The 17,272-nt window shown below is 54.8% G+C and overlaps 2 protein-coding genes across 3 annotated transcripts; one reads left to right on the top strand and one right to left on the bottom strand.

Annotated features, from left to right (window-relative positions):
- The first annotated feature begins 3,163 nt into the window (after positions 1-3,163).
- On the top strand, positions 3,164-6,122 carry Nrl (neural retina leucine zipper). 2 transcript variants are annotated; one of them, XM_037208813.1, is made up of 2 exons: positions 3,164-3,796; positions 4,774-6,122. In XM_037208813.1, exons 1-2 carry the CDS (start codon positions 3,416-3,418, stop codon positions 5,110-5,112), a joined length of 720 nt encoding a protein of 239 aa, XP_037064708.1. In that variant the 5' UTR covers positions 3,164-3,415; the 3' UTR covers positions 5,113-6,122. The 2 variants fall into 2 exon arrangements, with proteins under 2 accessions (XP_037064708.1, XP_028748033.1); XM_028892200.2 differs by having other exon boundaries at positions 3,164-3,479; positions 4,772-6,122.
- A 2,216-nt stretch (positions 6,123-8,338) lies between these two features.
- On the bottom strand, positions 8,339-15,867 carry Cpne6 (copine 6). Its single transcript, XM_028892212.2, has 18 exons — positions 15,679-15,867; positions 15,057-15,161; positions 13,606-13,777; positions 13,052-13,231; positions 12,527-12,601; positions 12,300-12,374; positions 12,050-12,133; positions 11,870-11,959; positions 11,429-11,533; positions 11,140-11,226; positions 10,533-10,592; positions 10,119-10,252; positions 9,994-10,048; positions 9,849-9,900; positions 9,401-9,534; positions 9,039-9,275; positions 8,670-8,847; positions 8,339-8,552 (listed from the first exon to the last, which is right to left on the bottom strand). Exons 3-17 carry the CDS (start codon positions 13,771-13,773, stop codon positions 8,710-8,712), a joined length of 1,674 nt encoding a protein of 557 aa, XP_028748045.1. The 5' UTR covers positions 13,774-13,777; positions 15,057-15,161; positions 15,679-15,867; the 3' UTR covers positions 8,339-8,552; positions 8,670-8,709.
- Between the last annotated feature and the right edge of the window lie 1,405 nt (positions 15,868-17,272).

A 17,272-nucleotide genomic window follows, 5' to 3' on the forward strand; every position in this document is an offset into this window, starting at 1 on the left:
CTCCTGCTGGGGGATGATAGCCCTAAGAGGTGTTAGGAGATTAGGCTGAAAATGTAGGTCACACCGCAGCCGTCTGGGAATCATGATGAGTGAGTGAGCGAGGAGGAGAGAAGATTGACACACACAGGGAAAAGGTGAGAGGAAGCAGAGGGCTCCTGAGGGCAGTTACAAAAGCGTGTCTGATGACTATGTTGTGATCAGATTTTAGCCTCTTTTGGTATCCTGAGGAAAGACCAGGAGTCTGGCCTCTGTTTTCTGTCCCTTCTCTCAAGCGGGGCTGCTTGTCTTGGGTTTGGGTTATTAAGAGTGAGATTCTTCGTGGAGAAAGTTGCTTATCTTTCTAATACAGCGACTCTGGGAGGTAGAAGGCCAGCCAGGGTGAAGGTGGATCGGGGGCTGAAATACTAGGATACTTGAAAAGAGGAATCAGATCCGTCCATCGGATGAGAATGGGCTGGGAGAGCATATACATCCCACAGACGTAGATGGGCGGTACAGAGTCTTAAAAGATGGGGTTTCTGGGAGTTCGTCTGGACTCTACCAGCCCTAGGCTGAGTGACCGAGCTGAGGGCTGTGTTCACCTGGAGGGTGGTGCTTGGGCCACCGTGACTCTTTGGATTGGAAACCGAGCACATGTCAAAGTGTGGCCACCAATCAGAAGCTGTCTTGGGGGGAAGATGCCCTTTTTTCTTTTTTGAGAACTGGTGGTACCTGTCCTTCACCGTCCTCTGCATCCCTGCCCCAGGCCAATGAGATATGCGAATAAGCCCATTATCTCATTGGCTGAGGCTTGAGAACCACAGATGATCTCAGAGAACTAGCCCTTTAAGAGTGCCCTTTGGGCTCTGTTCCTACAGCCCCCTTGTTCTGAATACAGGGACACCAGACCCTGCTCTATGGAGTCTCTAGTCTCTGGGGAAACCGTGCCTCTCGGGTTCTGAGGCTGACTACGTCATCTCCGACATTCCTAACGTGAGTATGTCTGGTGGCCCACCTGGGTGCTAGGTCTGCCATGTAGAGTCCCTCCTCCGATCCCGGCAGTCTGTTCTCTGTCGTATCTTACGTACTCACTCCTCGGTGTCCTGTCTCATTCCCACTCTGGATTCTATCACATCAGAAAGATAAGCAACTTTCCCTGCTTAATGGTTTGCCATCCCCCTCTCTCTGGACACCTCTCTCAGTGCCTCGCCATCTCCTTCTTGCCAAGCACTAGTTCCTTCCGGCACCCCTGTCCTCCCGGGCTTGAGTGGTTCTGCAGAGGACAGCTCTCCCCTGGGAAGGCAGAGAAGCCTTGTCTGCTCCTCCACCTCTCCGGTCAGAGTGTGGAAGTCTGAGATGTGGCTGAAGAAAAGAGGCACTCAAGAGGCAGCTAAGTGCAGGAGCTGGGGGATGAGACTCCGCCAAGGTCCCCATCTGGGCTTGGGGGTGTGCCTCGTGTGCCTGGTGGCACTGGACCGGAGCTGGGACTTCCAGACTGGGGAGTGTCAAGTATGCGGTAAACTGGCCGCAGGAGAACATGAGAGAGTTCCTTAGCATTGTCAATTTGGTGCACTCCGTTGAATGTATTTTTGTGCTTATGAATCTGCAAGAGATGGGGCTAAGAGGGAGCCTTCCCTAGATTATCTGCATAGAAACCTCTCCTAGGGTAGTTCTCAGAATTAGTGTTCCACAGAACACTCTCTGGGGAAGTTTTCGACTCTAATTGCCTGCAGTGAGCAGCAGGATCTGAAGGCGAAGGCAGTCTGTTCAAACTCACATGGCAGGTTCTGAATCAAAGATCTGTCTTCATGGGTTCTCTTCAGAGAGACTGGCCTTGAGGAGAGAGAGTGGCCGCTTGGTCCAGATCTTTCTAGAACCTTTCCCCCCACAGAAAGCCTCTTATTGAAGAAGAGATTTGTCTATTGACTAACCCATAGGACAAATGTGTAACTGCCACTATCCTGAAGGCTTTGAGAGATAAAGGTAACAGCACAATGTTCTTCTACCCTAAAATTAACAACAGTGTCTTTCCACATACATGCAGGGAGAGAGCCATACACACACATACACAGCCACATACACACACACAGAACTACTTATACACATACACACACAGCCACACACACACAGAGAAAACCACTTATACACATATACACACAGCCACACAGCCACACACACACAGAGAACCACTTATACACATATACACACAGCCACACAGCCACACACACACACACACACAGAACCACTTATACACACACACACACAGCCACATACACACACACACACACAGTTAATAAAGCTCAAATTTTAATTGCTTGTAAATGGAATTGTGCCTCTGGAGATGACAGAGTTTCTTCAGCCATATACACACACACACACAGAGAACCACACACACATATATATGTATATATATATATATACACACACACACACACACAGAACCACACACACACATATATATGTATATATATATATACACACACACAGAACCACATATATACACACACACAGAACTACATATACAATACACACATATACACACAGCCGCACACACACACACAGTTAATTAAGCTCAAATTTTAATTGCCTGTAAATGGAATTGTGCCTCTGCAGATGAAGAGTTTCTCCAGCCTTATACACAGAGCCACACAGACACACAGACACACACACACACAGAACCACATATACACGATACACACAGCCACACACACACACAGAATCACATATACACGATACACACAGCCACACACACGCGCACACACACACACACACACAGAGTTAATTAAGCTCGAATTTTAATTGCCTATAAATGGAATTGTGCCTCTGCAGATGAAGAGTTTCTCCAGCCATATACACAGAGCCACACAGACACACAGACACACACACACACACACAGAACCACATATACACGATACACACAGCCACACACACATACAGAATCACATATACACGATACACACAGCCACACACACACACAGAATCACATATACACGTATACACACAGCCACACAGCCACACAGACACACACACACACACACACACACACACAGAGTTAATTAAGCTCGAATTTTAATTGCCTGTAAATGGAATTGTGCCTCTGGAGATGACAGAGCTTCTCGGCATGTGCCAGCACTGGGGTTGGGAGCACTGCCATGGCGCTCTTGTTTTTCACGGATCCCAGGGGCACCAAAGGGGTGAGAGGCCGCTGTCCGTTTTGTCCTCCAGGCCTCCGGCTCCTTGTTGTGTGTCAGGAGCTGCCCGGCAGTCACTGCGCAGGGAAGAGGGCTGCTTTATTGCTCTGGGGTCCCAGAGCTCTAGTGTCGGGGCGCTTGGGTCTGGAGGGACGCAGGTGTAGTGAGAGGGATGGCGGGCAGCCTCCCGAGTGTTCAGACCTTTCCTTTTTCTTGCAGGAACACCTCTCTCAGCTCAGTCCAGAATGGCTCTTCCCCCGAGTCCCCTGGCTATGGAATATGTTAATGACTTTGATTTGATGAAGTTTGAAATAAAACGGGAACCCTCCGAGGGCCGACCTGGACTCCCCACAGCCTCACTGGGCTCCACACCTTACAGCTCAGTGCCCCCCTCACCCACCTTCAGTGAGCCAGGCATGGTGGGCAGCAGCGAGGGCCCCAGGCCAGGCCTGGAGGAGCTGTATTGGTTGGCCACCCTACAGCAGCAGCTAGGGGCTGATGAGGTGCTGGGGCTAAGTCCTGACGAGGCTGTGGAGCTGCTACAGAATCAGGGCCCAGTCCCTGTAGAAGGGCCCCGTGGCTACTACTCAGGGAGCCCAGGAGAGACAGGAGCCCAGCACGCCCAGGTGAGTGACCCAGGTTGGTCTGAGGGGAGGAAGACCTGGGGAAGGTGACCAGCTCTTAAGAGAGGGAGAATTCCTGGAGAGGGCTGTAGACTGGAAAGAGACAGAGCTAGGTCCTTGAGAAAACTACATCGATTGTTCAAAATGGTAGGAAATAGTTGAATTATGGGGAACAGAGAGAAGACAAGGAGGAAGCCAAGAGTTGTGGTTCACGCCTTTAATCCCAGTACTCAGGAGGCAGACTCAGGCAGATTTCTGTGAATTAGAAGCCTGCCTGGTCTAATTAGTGTGTTCCGGGCCAGCCACCGGCTACACAGCGAGACCCCGTCAAAAAACAAAACAAAAGATTAGAAGGGGGCCTCAAAGGGAAAAGGGCTTAGAATTTAAGAGCGTTGTGGGGGATGAGCGATTATGTAGTAGCAAATAGATAAAGGGTGTGTGGAACCTGCCTGGGTACAGGCTGTGGTTGAAGTTGGCTTTTTCAAGGCTCCGTGTTTTCCCCAGCGCCTAACCTTCTCAGAAAGGATTGGGACTCATCCTATTAATTATAGACACAGATGGGGGTGTTGAGGGCATTACGATGTAATCCAAATCCTCGAGGGTCACTGGGTTGTGGTGTTCAGGACAGGGAAACGTGTGGTCTGTGGCAAGGGCAGGATCTGTCTGGGCGCGGGTCCCCTGGACATTGCGGACAGTTGAAGGGTACGCAGTGTCCAGAGGCACGATTGGTTCGCCTGAGCAGGGGGGCGGAGCTCACACTGCGACACTTGAGGAAGGACCACAAGGGTGTGTGTGTGTGTGTGTGTGTGTGTGTGTGTGTGTGTGTGTGTATGTGTGTGTGCTTAGCCGTGTGTAGCCCTGGGGTCCAGGACGTGTCGGGACTCCTTGGGGTGGGGTCTGTAGGAAGAGCGAGCATGCAGCAGGTAGCAGGTGAAGGTGGACACCCGCACCGATCTGGTCCCTGCATTCTTCCTCCGCAGCTGCCGGAGAGATTTTCGGACGCGGCGCTGGTCTCGATGTCTGTGCGCGAGCTGAACCGGCAACTGCGGGGCTGCGGGCGCGACGAGGCTCTGCGGCTGAAGCAGAGGCGCCGCACGCTCAAGAACCGCGGCTACGCGCAGGCCTGCCGCTCCAAGCGGCTGCAGCAGCGGCGCGGGCTGGAGGCCGAGCGCGCCCGCTTGGCCGCCCAGCTGGACGCACTGCGGGCCGAGGTGGCCCGCCTGGCTCGCGAGCGCGACCTCTACAAGGCCCGCTGCGACCGGCTGACCTCCAGCGGCCGCGGCCCCGGGTCCGACGACCACGCGCACCTCTTCCTCTGAGCCTCTAGGGCAGGGGGTGGGGCGGTTTGGAGGTGTCCGGGGTAGGTGGCACTCTAGACAGGAGAGTATGCCACTCATCAAATCGCTACCTGTGGTCCTGAGTGTGTCTGTACAAATATCCCCAAACTTCTGACCCTCGTGGCATGCCTGAGGTTAGATGCTCGTCCTTTGCTGGAGATGTGTCCCCTTCCCTTTTGCAGGCCATGACTCCTCGTGATTAGGGCACTGAATTCTGCAGGGGCTAGCTAGTGCCTGTACCGAGGGTGGAGGTGTGGAGGATGGGTGGGTGGCAGGCTCAACAGGAGGATGGGGGGGCAGCGCCGCCCTTCAGTCTAGTTCTTAATTCAAGGTTTTCAACGTGTAGTGCATTGATGCTGTAATTAACAATGAAGCTGCATTTCCACTGAAATTCGGGACTCCCCATTTTAGGGCTACTGAATTTTCAAGATTTCAGTTCCTCCTAAGAGGTTAACTCAAGATGCTTTTCCCTGCTCAACCCAGTGGCCTTTAGAGTCCAAAGCAGCAGAACAAACACTCTGGATGGGAGCCTGGAGACCTGGGCACTAGTCTCAAATGGTGTCACAGGCCATATGTCTGTCACCTTAAGCAAAGCAATTGCCATTGGATTCCAATGACTTCATCTAACTTTTTATTTGGATTGGACGGCTTCTGACATTGTTTCAGTTTTGGCATCCACCACAGTGAGCAAGTCTAAACGGTCTAGACACCCAAGAGGCCCCAAGATGACTGTACCCAAAGGACATCCTGTTCTGCCCCAGCCTCCAGGCTGTAGCCTTGCGCTGGCCCTCTGCGGCTCCCTCTAGGCTGGCTTGGCCTTCGAAGGCCGGAGGGTGCCCCTGCTGCTACCTCTTGCCACTCAGAGCTGAAGTGAGACCTCACAGGGTAACCAGAAGCTGAGAGTGTGTGAATTAAACCTGACGTCCAGGAAAAATTCAGGTTATTGGTTAAACATTCTTGCAATTTAAAATAGAGTTAATTCTCTACCACTGCTCCAGGCTACTGTCTTGTGTGTCTGCTGTGAGAATGAAACCGATGAGAGAGGTGGAGGAGGGGGGGAGAGGTTTTTTTTTTCCGGGGGGGTGGGATCTGCTGTAGCTCAGTGGTAGACTGCTTGGCTAATTTGTGCCGAGAGATAGACCCGTTATGGAGCGGAGCAGAGCACATCTCCGTTCTAGAAGGCCAATGAGAGTGGATTGGAGGGGGTGGGGGAATGGTCCAGATGGAGCCTCCCTCACCACCACCACCACCACCACCACCACCACCACCACCACCACCACCACCACAGGCAAAGCCCAGGAGCAGCAGTGGCCCTAGCTAGGCCTGTCTGCGGCTGTCCTCCAGGCCTCGCCGTTGCCACGGCAACCCAGCCCTCCAGTTCAGCCACAGATGGGGAGGGCCTTTGGGCAGAGCAGAGGCTTTGAGCTGGGAGTGTCCACCTCATCAGTCGCTGTCATCTGTCCTCCGAGGGCCGTAATAAACGGGAGAAGCAGTCCTGTGTGGGGGAGGCGGCTCCCATATGTCTTTCTTCCTTTCTGCCCCCACTCCCCACCCCCTGACCAGCTGTCTCTTCTCTTCCCATCGCATTTCTTGTTCCCCCTGTCCCCTCCTCTAGCCCAGCTCATCCTTAGTCTCTGCAGGAGGCTCCGAGAGGAGTCCTTTCCTGCAGCCCCCGCCTGGCCCTCCGCCTTGCCTGCCCCCTGACCAGTGTGGCCTTCCTCTCTGGCGTGGGTTCCTCTCGGTGAAGACCCAGCATCTTTCTCTTTCACAGTTGTTGTTGCAGGGAGAGGCTGGGGCAGGGGAAGCCCACCTAGGATCTGAGCTCTTCTTACTCTGCGTTCCCTTTTTTTCCTATGTAGCCCAGGCTGGCCTCAAACTGGGTTTACCTTTCCTTTTCTTTCCTTTTTCTTTCTTGAGACCTAGCTGGCCTGGAACTCACTTTGTAGACCAAGCTGGCCTGGAACTCATGGTGATCCACCTGCCTCTGACTCGTGTGCTGGGTGCTGGGATCAAAGGCGTGTGCCACTCCCCTTGGCCATGCTTTCTGAGTACCCGGATTACAGGCACTGGCCCATCTCCTGCCTTCCCCTTACTCTGAATTTCATTTGTGTCCTGTTGGGGGAGTTCCTGACCTATTCTGTCCTTTGGAGCCTCAATCCAGACCCATTGATTCCCTGGCTTCCCTTTCTTATTTGCATGGCATACAAGGGCAGAGACACTATCCTCAGACACTTACGCCCACAAACCAGGCCACAGCACGCATACACCAGGTCTCAAGATGGCGCGTCTAGACCCCATGGATGGCAAAGATGCTGTAGTGATGAAGAGTGTGGGTGTTGTGGCCAGGCAGCTACGGTTCCGGCTCTTTTCTGACCTTGTAGAGTTAAAATCAAGCCTTACTCACTGTCAGGAAAACAGAGAAATAGTGCTCTAACTCGCTACCACATACAGTGTTCTGTCTACATGCCAGAAGAGGGCACCAGATCTCATTATAGATGGTTGTGAGCCACCATGTGGTTGCTGGGGTTTGAACTCGGGACCCCTGGAAGAGCAGTCAGTACTCTTAACCTCAGAGCCTCCTCTCCAGCCCTAACTCGATATCACTTATACACATGTTTAAAGGAGCAGAGTGTGACGAGTGTGCTGTGTGTTGAAGAACAATCCACATTGCTGTTGCCGATGACGTCATCATCACGAGTACCCGGCTGGATTTCCGGAAACCTCAGGCTGCACTCACGGAGGCCTGGGTCTGTGTGGTGCATGAACACTCCACCAGGAAAGCCAGGCCTCGCAGACCTCAGATGTCCTCTCTGTGCTCCTAACTCGTTTGCAGACCTGCTGCACCCCTTCACTCCCCACCACCCCTCCTTGGCCTGCCCCGCAGCTGTGTGGGGGCTGGGGTTCAGCCCCTGGGGTACTCAGCGGGGCCTCTGTGGAGACAGCTCTAAGGAAGCATTAGCCTGCCCTCCTGACAGCCTCTCATTACCCTTCCCCATCTCCTGCAATTAACACCCATGGTGCTTAGACCCCCTGGGCTTGGGAGGTGAGGGTGGGGGCCCCTTAGCTCCCACCGGCACACAGTTGGGGGGCCGCAGAGACAACAGCCTGCCTTGGGGGAGATCTGGCTCAGATTTGGAAAGAGACAGGGCCCCATTTTCTCTGGTATATGTGGGAGTGATGGGCTCTCCAACCGGCATCTGAGGCATGATGGGTAGAGGCTGGAGTGATGGGGGCAGTTCCCTTTATTAACACTCATAAAGCCACAATCACTGAGGGGAGCTGTTGGGGGTCCACAGAGGTGAGGGCCATGAGGCTTGAAGAGGTGGGAGCAGGGTCCACCACTCACTTCCAGGACTCACAGGGCACCACTGGTCCAAGAGGCAGAGACACGGGTCACTGGAGCCAAGGGTCAGCACAGGCACCTGAGAAGAGCAGGATGGCCACGGGCAACCGCACCAGCCGCGGCAGCCGAGACGAGTCGTTCAGAAGCCCCACGTGGAACCCCCTTGGCGCCCACCCTTCGGTTCCCCAGGACTCACTGAAAGACTGAGGGAGTGTTCGTTTGTCGAGAGGCAGTCATCACGGGCTGGGGCTGGGGGTCACAGCCGGTGTGGAGGGTCTCGGAGCTCCTGGACTGATACCCTGGCTGGCGTAGTACTCCACCACCTGCCGCGGCACCTCCGCCAGGACACACTTGGCTAGTGCAGAGGGCGCGGCCTGGGGAGGGAAGGAGGTTGGTTAGGGGCAGGAGAACAGGGGCAACTGGGTCAAAGGAGCGACCGGTGGGGCTCTGGTGTGGCGCGCTGTAGTCTAGCGCTCCTTGAAGGACATCAGGAAGATGAGAAAGATTTGGGGGGCCATGAACTGTTGAGGAGCCCTTTCCCTGGGAGAGAGGACCCAATACTCACATCCTTGAAGTCCCTGAAGGGCACAAACTGGACGATGTCACGGGCTGCCGGTACCCCTTTTGGGCAACGCAGGGGGCCATCATCTCCATCCAGTAGCCGCATGTCAGAGAAGTCAGCGTTGCCCACACCCACGATAATGATGGACATGGGCAGGCGGGAGGCCCGGACAATGGCTGCTCGGGTCTCAGCCATGTCACTCACCACGCCATCAGTGAGTACCAGCAGTACCGAGTACTTCTGAGGGCAAGCAGAGGGAGAACGTGGGTCGATTCCGTAGGAAAGGGCGCTGACACTCTTTCCAAACCCGGGTCCTGACCCCGGCACCACCAGAGGACACCTGGTTCTCTGTTTTGCTTCCTCACCGTGGCTTGGCCCGTGCTCTGCTCCCGCTGGGCTGGCTCAGCCACACGGTTGATGATGGGGGCCACGTTGGTAGGGCCATAGAGCTGGATCTGAGGCAAGCAACGGCGGTAGGAGGCTATGACCCCTGAGATCTCTGTGGGCAGAGAAAAGAGATGGAGCTGGTGGAAGTCAGCAGGGCACGCTCCAGACACAGCAGCGTGGTGATTTCTGGTTTAGGCCTGATGGCTCCTTGCTCCTCAATAAGCAGAGAGAGTCAGGTGGCCCTGGGGTTGGGAGAAGTAAGCGGGCACGATGCTGGGTCATAAGACTTGGATTCTTCCCAAGGGAAGACCGGCCTTGGATGGGAGGAAGGGATGCATCAGGGAGCTGAGTGCATGGGAGTGGAGTCTGCGCTCTTGAGATTACAGGCATCCATGGCTGCAGGTTGGTGGGACTCTCCCAGCTTACCTTCACACTCAGGATTTTCTGGGTCGAAGTTGATGGCAAAGTCATGGGACACCTGTAAGCGAGTCGGGGCTGTGAAGGGTATCTCTCTTCTGTCCTCCCCCTACTCCCCCCCCAACATCTTCCTGACTCTTGTTACCCAGCCTACCTCAAAGTTTGGGGGGATTCGAGCTCCGAAGCCAAAAGCTGGAAACCGCTTATCACTGGAGAGAGGAAAAAGCCGTGGGGCTCCTGGGCAAGGCCTCCCTCCCTGCCCCACGCCCTGTCCCCTACCTGTCATAGTCCTGGCAGATGCCTCCCACCGTGCGCAGGGCCTGCAGGTAGTGATTGGGCTGTCGGGGGCTGAGGCAGTGCAGGGATTGGCTGCTCCTTGGGTCCCCGTTGGAGGCAGTGAAGTCGATGGCCACCTGGGTGAAGGTGGGTGGGGGGTCATGCTGCAGCCGTGAGAACCCACAGACAGGCTAGGCCAGAGTTAGAATATGTTAAAAGGACCAAGGTGGATCTAGGGGAGCCCTTAGGTAGCCTCATAGTTGAGCAGGGTGTTGGATTCAAGGTACACGAGATGCCCAATTAAGGGCAGTGGGACTCTGGCTTCCTGCAGTTGGCATGGATTTGGCCCCTCCCTCTTTCTTAGGCCATCTCTCGGACGGGGGTGGGGTGGGGGCGTGATATGGGGGAGCGCTTTACCGTGAAGCTGATCTGGCAGCCGCCCATGATGTAATCCAGGAAGGTGTGCACTTTTTCCACCTGGGAGAGGGGCAGGGGTCATGCGGTGAGATGATCCTTTCAGGCGGAGGAGGAGGCTTTGGCAAAGCTCCGTGGGAAAAGTGGGGGTGGGGGTGGGGGAGACTAGAGTTTTAAAGGTTGCAGCTGAGGATGGGATGGGGCAAGGGTTCCCAGGTCCCAGAGCAAGTCTTTAAAGCAAGGGAAGGACGGACAGACAGACAGACACACACATACTAACTAACTAACTAACTAACTAACTAACTAACTAACTAACTAACAAAGAAACAGCTGGAGAGCTGGCTCAGTGGGTAGAATTACTTGTTGCCAAGCCTGAAGACCTGGGTCTGATCCCTAGGACCCATATGGTAGAAGGAAAGGGCTGATTCCCAAAGTTGTCCTTTGACCTCCACGTGCACTCTACGGCACTGATGCGTCCACACAAGCACATCCCCCCCCCCAATAAATAAATATACATTTTTTTTTTAAATTAAAAAGCAAGGAAGGGCACGGATCTGGGACTGTGGTAGGGCAGGGGCAGAGGACGCGTGAGTTGTGAACTGTGACTTACCGTGCACTGGGCCAGCACAACCGTCCCTGAGCTCTTGTAGTTCTTCTTCTTGTCCCGGTATTTGGGGTTGATACAATCCCACTGCATCTAGACCCACCCCACAACACAGAGAAGTCCATCAAGTAGACCTTCCTGCCTCTTCCCACTGACGGATGCTTCCAGGGTAAGACCCTCATGACCCTGTCCTTCTGCCAAGCCTGGGCATTTCCCACTCTCTGTCTCCCAGAGTGATGTGTTCAACGACCAACCACCCCTGTAATTTCCCCAGGGGTTCTGGGGTCTTCGGCACCTCCTGCCCAGGTTTGGCTGTCCCGTCCTGCATTTCCTGGAACGTGCTGGTGAACTCGCCGATGAAGTCATGCTTCCCGCTGGAGTCATAGTCGTATACCAGGAACTGAAGGGAGACGGAAGGGGCGGGGCCAGGGTTAGGGATGTTCTGTAGCAGCTGCAAAGGTGTCTGACTTAGGGACCTCACAGTGTCCAGGCCCAAATACAAGTCCTTAACCTACCCAGAATCCACCTGCTAAACATCACTCTTTAGCTCAGTCTCTAGCAGGAAGTTTGGCCTCAGATAAAGGCTCCTCCATGGGAACTTAACACTGAGCTGAGCTGTTATTTATCCCACAGAGAGGTGTGCTTATCACACGAGGGAGAGGGAGGAGGCCTGCAGCCTCCTGGGGAAGGTCTCAGACAGCAGACTGGCTACCCCCTTATTTCCCTGGGGCTTTACCTTGAGAGGCCGGTGGACGTCACAGCTGCACAGTGAGTGTAAGGACAGGCGGAAGGGATCCCAGCTGGGGTTCAGGTTGTTTTTCACCACCTTGGAGAGGCAGGGGGGACCTTGTCACTTCCTGTCTGCCTTTCTTGACTAAAATCTGCCCACTGCCATCCCACGGCCCTGTGTACCGACCTCCGTTCTCCAGACCAACTGGTCACTCTGGTCCCCATTGGTCTTATAGATCTCCATGAAAGGGTCAGACTTGCTGAAGAGATCCTGGAGATTCAGGGGAAAGGGCTCATGAGTCTGGTGAGATCTGTGAGGAGGACGGGGCGGGAGTAACACTGAGAAGAGAATTGGCCCGGGACCCTGGAGTCTGTCTGTGGTGGGATGCCTGTGGCTCTCTAACGGGGCACGGATGCCTGGACTCTGGGGTTCCAACCTTGTTGTCCAGCTTATGGGCTCTGAAGGTAAGCTGCACGTAGTCGTTGGTACCCGACACCTCCTCAGCTACAATCTGTAAGAGAGGACACAGTGTGAAGAATTTCCTCCCCACCAGAAGGGCACCATATAGGCTTCCCATAAACGAAGGTGGTCATCAGCACAGTGTCACAGTGGGTATCCACATGGGGACATGGGCCCAACGGTGGGGACCGTGACTTGGCCTACCGTGATCGTAGACTTGCCCGCAGTCTTCCCATTCTTCAGCAGTAATGGTTTAGTGACCTTGGTCTGGGACACAATCTAAAGACAGAGGTGGGGGGAGTCTGGCTGTAATGAATACATCTGCCCTGGCCAAGGGTGTGAGGGCGGGAAGATAAATGCCCACAGAGTGTCCAGAAGGTTGGCCCTTTGATTGGGTGAGGGTGGATTGAATTTCTACAGCAGCCTAGGAGAGAGGAGCTGGGAGGGGGGAGTGTAGCTCAGTGGTTCAATCCCCAGCACCAAATGCAACAACAACAGTAACAATAACAGAAGGAGCACTATGAGAATAACCCGCCCCTCACTTGAGATGGGAAAAGTGGGTTAAGTGTCTTGTCCCAGGGTGCACATCCCATGGATGGTGGGGAGGGCCCCCGTGGATGGTGGGGAGGGCCCCCCCGGACTCAGAACTAGCTTCAGGGCTCTTTTCTCTTAGTTCGGCTTCTGGAGGCAGAAGCTGACGGTGGTGTATGCAGAGACTGGGATGCAGACCTGGCCCAAGGTACACTCTGTAGAGCCGAGGAAGGTGTCACTGCTGGGGCTGGTGGCTCCGTCCTCAGCATCGAACACGTGAAATTGCAAGGGCTGCTTCTCTTCAAAAAAGTATTCAACGGCCAGCACCCGGGAGAAGACGGGGTTTGAACAGGAGCGAAGCACCTCGGTGCGCTCCACCTGCAGCAGGAGGGACAGGACCCTCTGGGACCCAAGGCTCCCTGTCTCTGCCCTGCGCTTCCACTGCCACATGGGCTCTCCTTGGGTTCTTTTGTCCCCATCAACTGGCTCCTTTCTTTCTTAGCTGACTTTTGAATTTGGGGTACTGCTGGACCACCAGACTTGAGCCCTCTGGGGCTCTGCAAGCCTCTGCCTAAAATAGTTGGGGTTTAATAATGATGGCATGCTTACGTTCAAGGTTATCCACATGGCTAGAGACGGTCCTTTGGAATCCTCACACGCCCCCACGAGGCTTCCAGTGCCCACTCACCCTCCTTCCTTCTCGGGTTTAGCAAAGGTCAGTAGAGGGGAACCCCCCACCCAGCCGCGCTCACCTCCACCCACTGTTCATCAGAATAGAGCTTGAGCAGCACACAGGGATGCGGCTTTGTGAGTGTGTCTCGGTCCAGGAGGCCATGGCAGGATACCCGCAGCTCCACTCGGGAGGCCCCCAGGGTCATGGCTGGGGGCTCGGGCACCCATCCCATCTCAGGGTCCGACATGGCACTGTGGGGACAGAACAGAGAGCCTGGACAGGGAGAGGAGGAGTTTGTCTCTTGGGGGTCCTGGATCTACCCCCCGGGGCTCTTCTTCCTGAGGTCCTGGGGTCCTCAGGGCAGCCCACCCCCCCCCTGCCCTCCGTTTGACTCCCCTGAAGCTCTGAGCAGCCAAGATCAGGAGTCCGGAGCCCCGCGGCTTCTGTCACCCTGCCAGCCTAAGAGTCGCGGATGGGGCTGGGAAAGGCTGGAGGGCTGGGAATGAAGTGGGTTCCTGGCAGTCTCGGCTCCCAGGCCATCGATTGATTTACTGCTGTCTCAGCACCTTCTGCCGGCTTCCCGACTGGTGGACCAGGCAGCGCTCTACTCAGTCTTGGCACCGGAGAGCTGAAGTGGGGCAAGGGGGTGGGGCAGAGGGCGGAGAGGGCCCTGGAGGTCTGGAGAGGGTGGGCCTTAGGGAGGAAGTCTGCAGTGGGTGGGTGGGGGGACGGGAGGAGACAGGTGGGCAGCGGGAGGCACTGTGCCGAACTGTCCTCATCGTCTTAGTGTCCCCCACTTGCTGTGCGGTTGGGTGACGGGGATGGAGGGGTGGTGGGCCTGGGGAGTGAGAGTCAGGACGAGGGCTCTGCGCTGAGCTCCCCAGGCGCCTGACAAGCCTGCAGCCCTCCCTCCCCACCTCCCCTGCTCTCACACTTCTTGGCAACACGGGCACTGTCTCTTAGCGACAGGGTTTTGGGGGAGCCATGGCCCCCACCATGGTGCCCGTGGGATGCATGCGCATCGCCCTCCCCCAGCAGAGTCACCAAGCCTCAGGCAGCAGCAGACAGGGGTACGCCGGCCCCAGTTCATGGCTGTGCCTGTCCCGATCTCAGGGCGAAGCTCTCTGACCCATGCCATGCTTCCTGAGTGAGTGTCCACCGGTGTGCCTGAGTGCCCCACCTTCTGTCTGCCCCCCCTCTGTCCTGTGTCCATCTCCAGGAGGGTGTGACAGTCTCGTAGCTCGGTCAGAACCGGGACCGTTCCCTGGCTGGATACCAGCCTCCCGATGATATATCTATCTTTTTAGATATGGGAGGGGAGGGTCTGGGCTTGGGGTTCTCTCTGCCTTCCAGCCACCAGTCTCTCGGTTAATGTGGATGCCATGAGGTAGGCAGGGGCATGTGGTGGAGAGGGGGGATCAGGTAGGGCTGGCTGGTGACTTCTCTAAGAGCTGGAGGAGATGAGAGCTATGGAGTCTGGGCCAGGGAAGGCAGGACTCAGGCTGGATTAGGGAGGGAGGGTGGGCTCACCTGGACTCTTGGTCGAGGGTCTCGTCTCTCCAGCTCTCCGGCCCTGCCCCGGACTCTTCCTCGCTGCTCCAGCCACTGGCGCCAGCTCCGGCTCCGGCTCTGCTGCTATTTATGGGGCCAGGATGGGGAGGAGGGGGGCCGCAGCACCAGCTCCCCCCCCCCTGCACAGACTGATTGGGAGGGAGAAGAGGGGAAGGGCAGGGACACTGGCTGGGAGGGAGCCACAGAAGTAGGGGAGGAGGGCGGGCTGGGGGCAGGCCCGAAGCAGGACCCCCACAGACACAGTGACACACATCTCCTTCACATCACACCCACACCCGGCATCACAGAGACACACACACATTGCAGTGGTACATGCACACACACACAGCCACACAGAGGAAGGGTGGCAACACACGCACCCACGACTCACAGGCTCACACATATCTTGACACACACAGGCGCCAGTACATAAACTCACAGTGACACCATGACAGTTATAGCCCCAGCGATGCGCAGCGGGAAACACACTCTCATAGCACTTTCAACAGTATTATACTTGTTAAGGATATTTGTAGCTACATATAAAAGAACGCTGGGCTGTACTTGTGACACACACACACAGACACCTACTCTCACTAACCTGGATACAACAGAATGTTGATATCCACATGCTCCTTAAAAAAACCCACCATGTACCACGCTGCACCTCACGGAAACGACATCCTGTTCCCGAGTTACCCTTTCTTAGGGAAATTCGGAGTGTGCACATGATTGCATTACACAGACTTTCAATCTAGTCATACAGCTCTGGAGGGCAGGGTTGCACGCGGAGTGCATTTGCTGAAAGACTGACTCCCAAGGCATCTTCCTAGGGCCACAATGTACCCAATGGTCCGCCCCCCCCACCCCCCATGATTCAACCCTTATGGCTGCATCCTTGTGGGAGGGGCTGGACCAGGCACAAAGCTTAAGGAAACAGAAGGAGTCATTCTCAGTGAGATCAGGGGAAGCGAGCAGTTTCTGGACTGCTACTAGCCATGTGGAGAGACATTTGGGCGTGGTGAGTGGAGGAGTACTCAAACGCATTCACAGGGAAACTTCAATCTCTAGCCTCTAAGCTGCTCATTTATTAAGGTAGAAACCATTTATGCACTACCTCCTGAGTGCTAGAGATTGTGCCAGGCACCGGGGCTACTCAGGTAGTTAAGACATAGCTCCTGCTCCCCAGGAGACAGATACACATGAAATAGAGGGACCTCCCCGGAGAGGTTAAGACAATATGAAATGCGGTTAAGTATGACACACAAAATTATGCTCAGGGTGAAAAGGAGGCATAAGGAGGGGAGGAAGGTTCAATCTGGATGAGTGGGGGAAGGCATCCAGAAGGATGCTGGAGGAAGAAGCACAGAGGGAGTCCCTGAATTTCAAGATCATATTTGTTAGGACACACCAGAAGTGGTTCACGTAAGCGTTTCATTTTCTTTTCATGTCATAGAGACCTGTTCACTATAAGCTACTCTATTGTTGAGATTTTTGATTATTAGAGTATCCACAGGTAGGGCTGGAGAGAGGCTTCCACAGTTAAGAGCACTGGTTGCTCTTCCAAAGGACCTGGGTTCAATTCCCAGCACCCACCCACACAGCAGCTCACAAGCATTTGTAACTCTAGCCCTAGGGACTCCAGCACCCTCTTTTCGCCTCTGTGGGCACTGTATGCACCCGGTGCACAAATGCACACAGAGGCACAACACCCAGACAGGTAAAATAAAAGCAAAGGATTTAAAAAAGTAATATTTACGGGGGGGGGGGGGGCTGGAGTGATGGCTGGGTGGTTTAGAGCACTTGTTGGCTCTTACAGGGAACCTGGGTTGGATTCCCAGCACTCACGTGGTGGCTTATAACCCTCTGTGACCTCAGTCCCAGGGGATCTGATGCCCTCTTTTAGCTTTCACAGGTGCCAGGTATGCATGCATGCATACATACATATGTACATACATTCAGGCAAAACAGTCATACATATCTAAAAAAGAGTGCCTAAAGGAGGTCAGCAGGAGAAGGCTATTGCCAGTAAGCCTGAGGACCTGAGTTTGATCCTGGGGGCCTGAGTTTGATCCTGGGGACCCACACAGTAGAAGGAGAGAACTGACTCTCACAGACTGTCTTCCGACCGCCACGCTGTGACACAGGTGTGCTCACATACGTATACACAAAATAAAATATTGAAAAGGGTACCC

Source organism: Peromyscus leucopus, chromosome 9 (assembly GCF_004664715.2).
Source record: "Peromyscus leucopus breed LL Stock chromosome 9, UCI_PerLeu_2.1, whole genome shotgun sequence".
NCBI lineage: Eukaryota > Metazoa > Chordata > Mammalia > Rodentia > Cricetidae > Peromyscus > Peromyscus leucopus.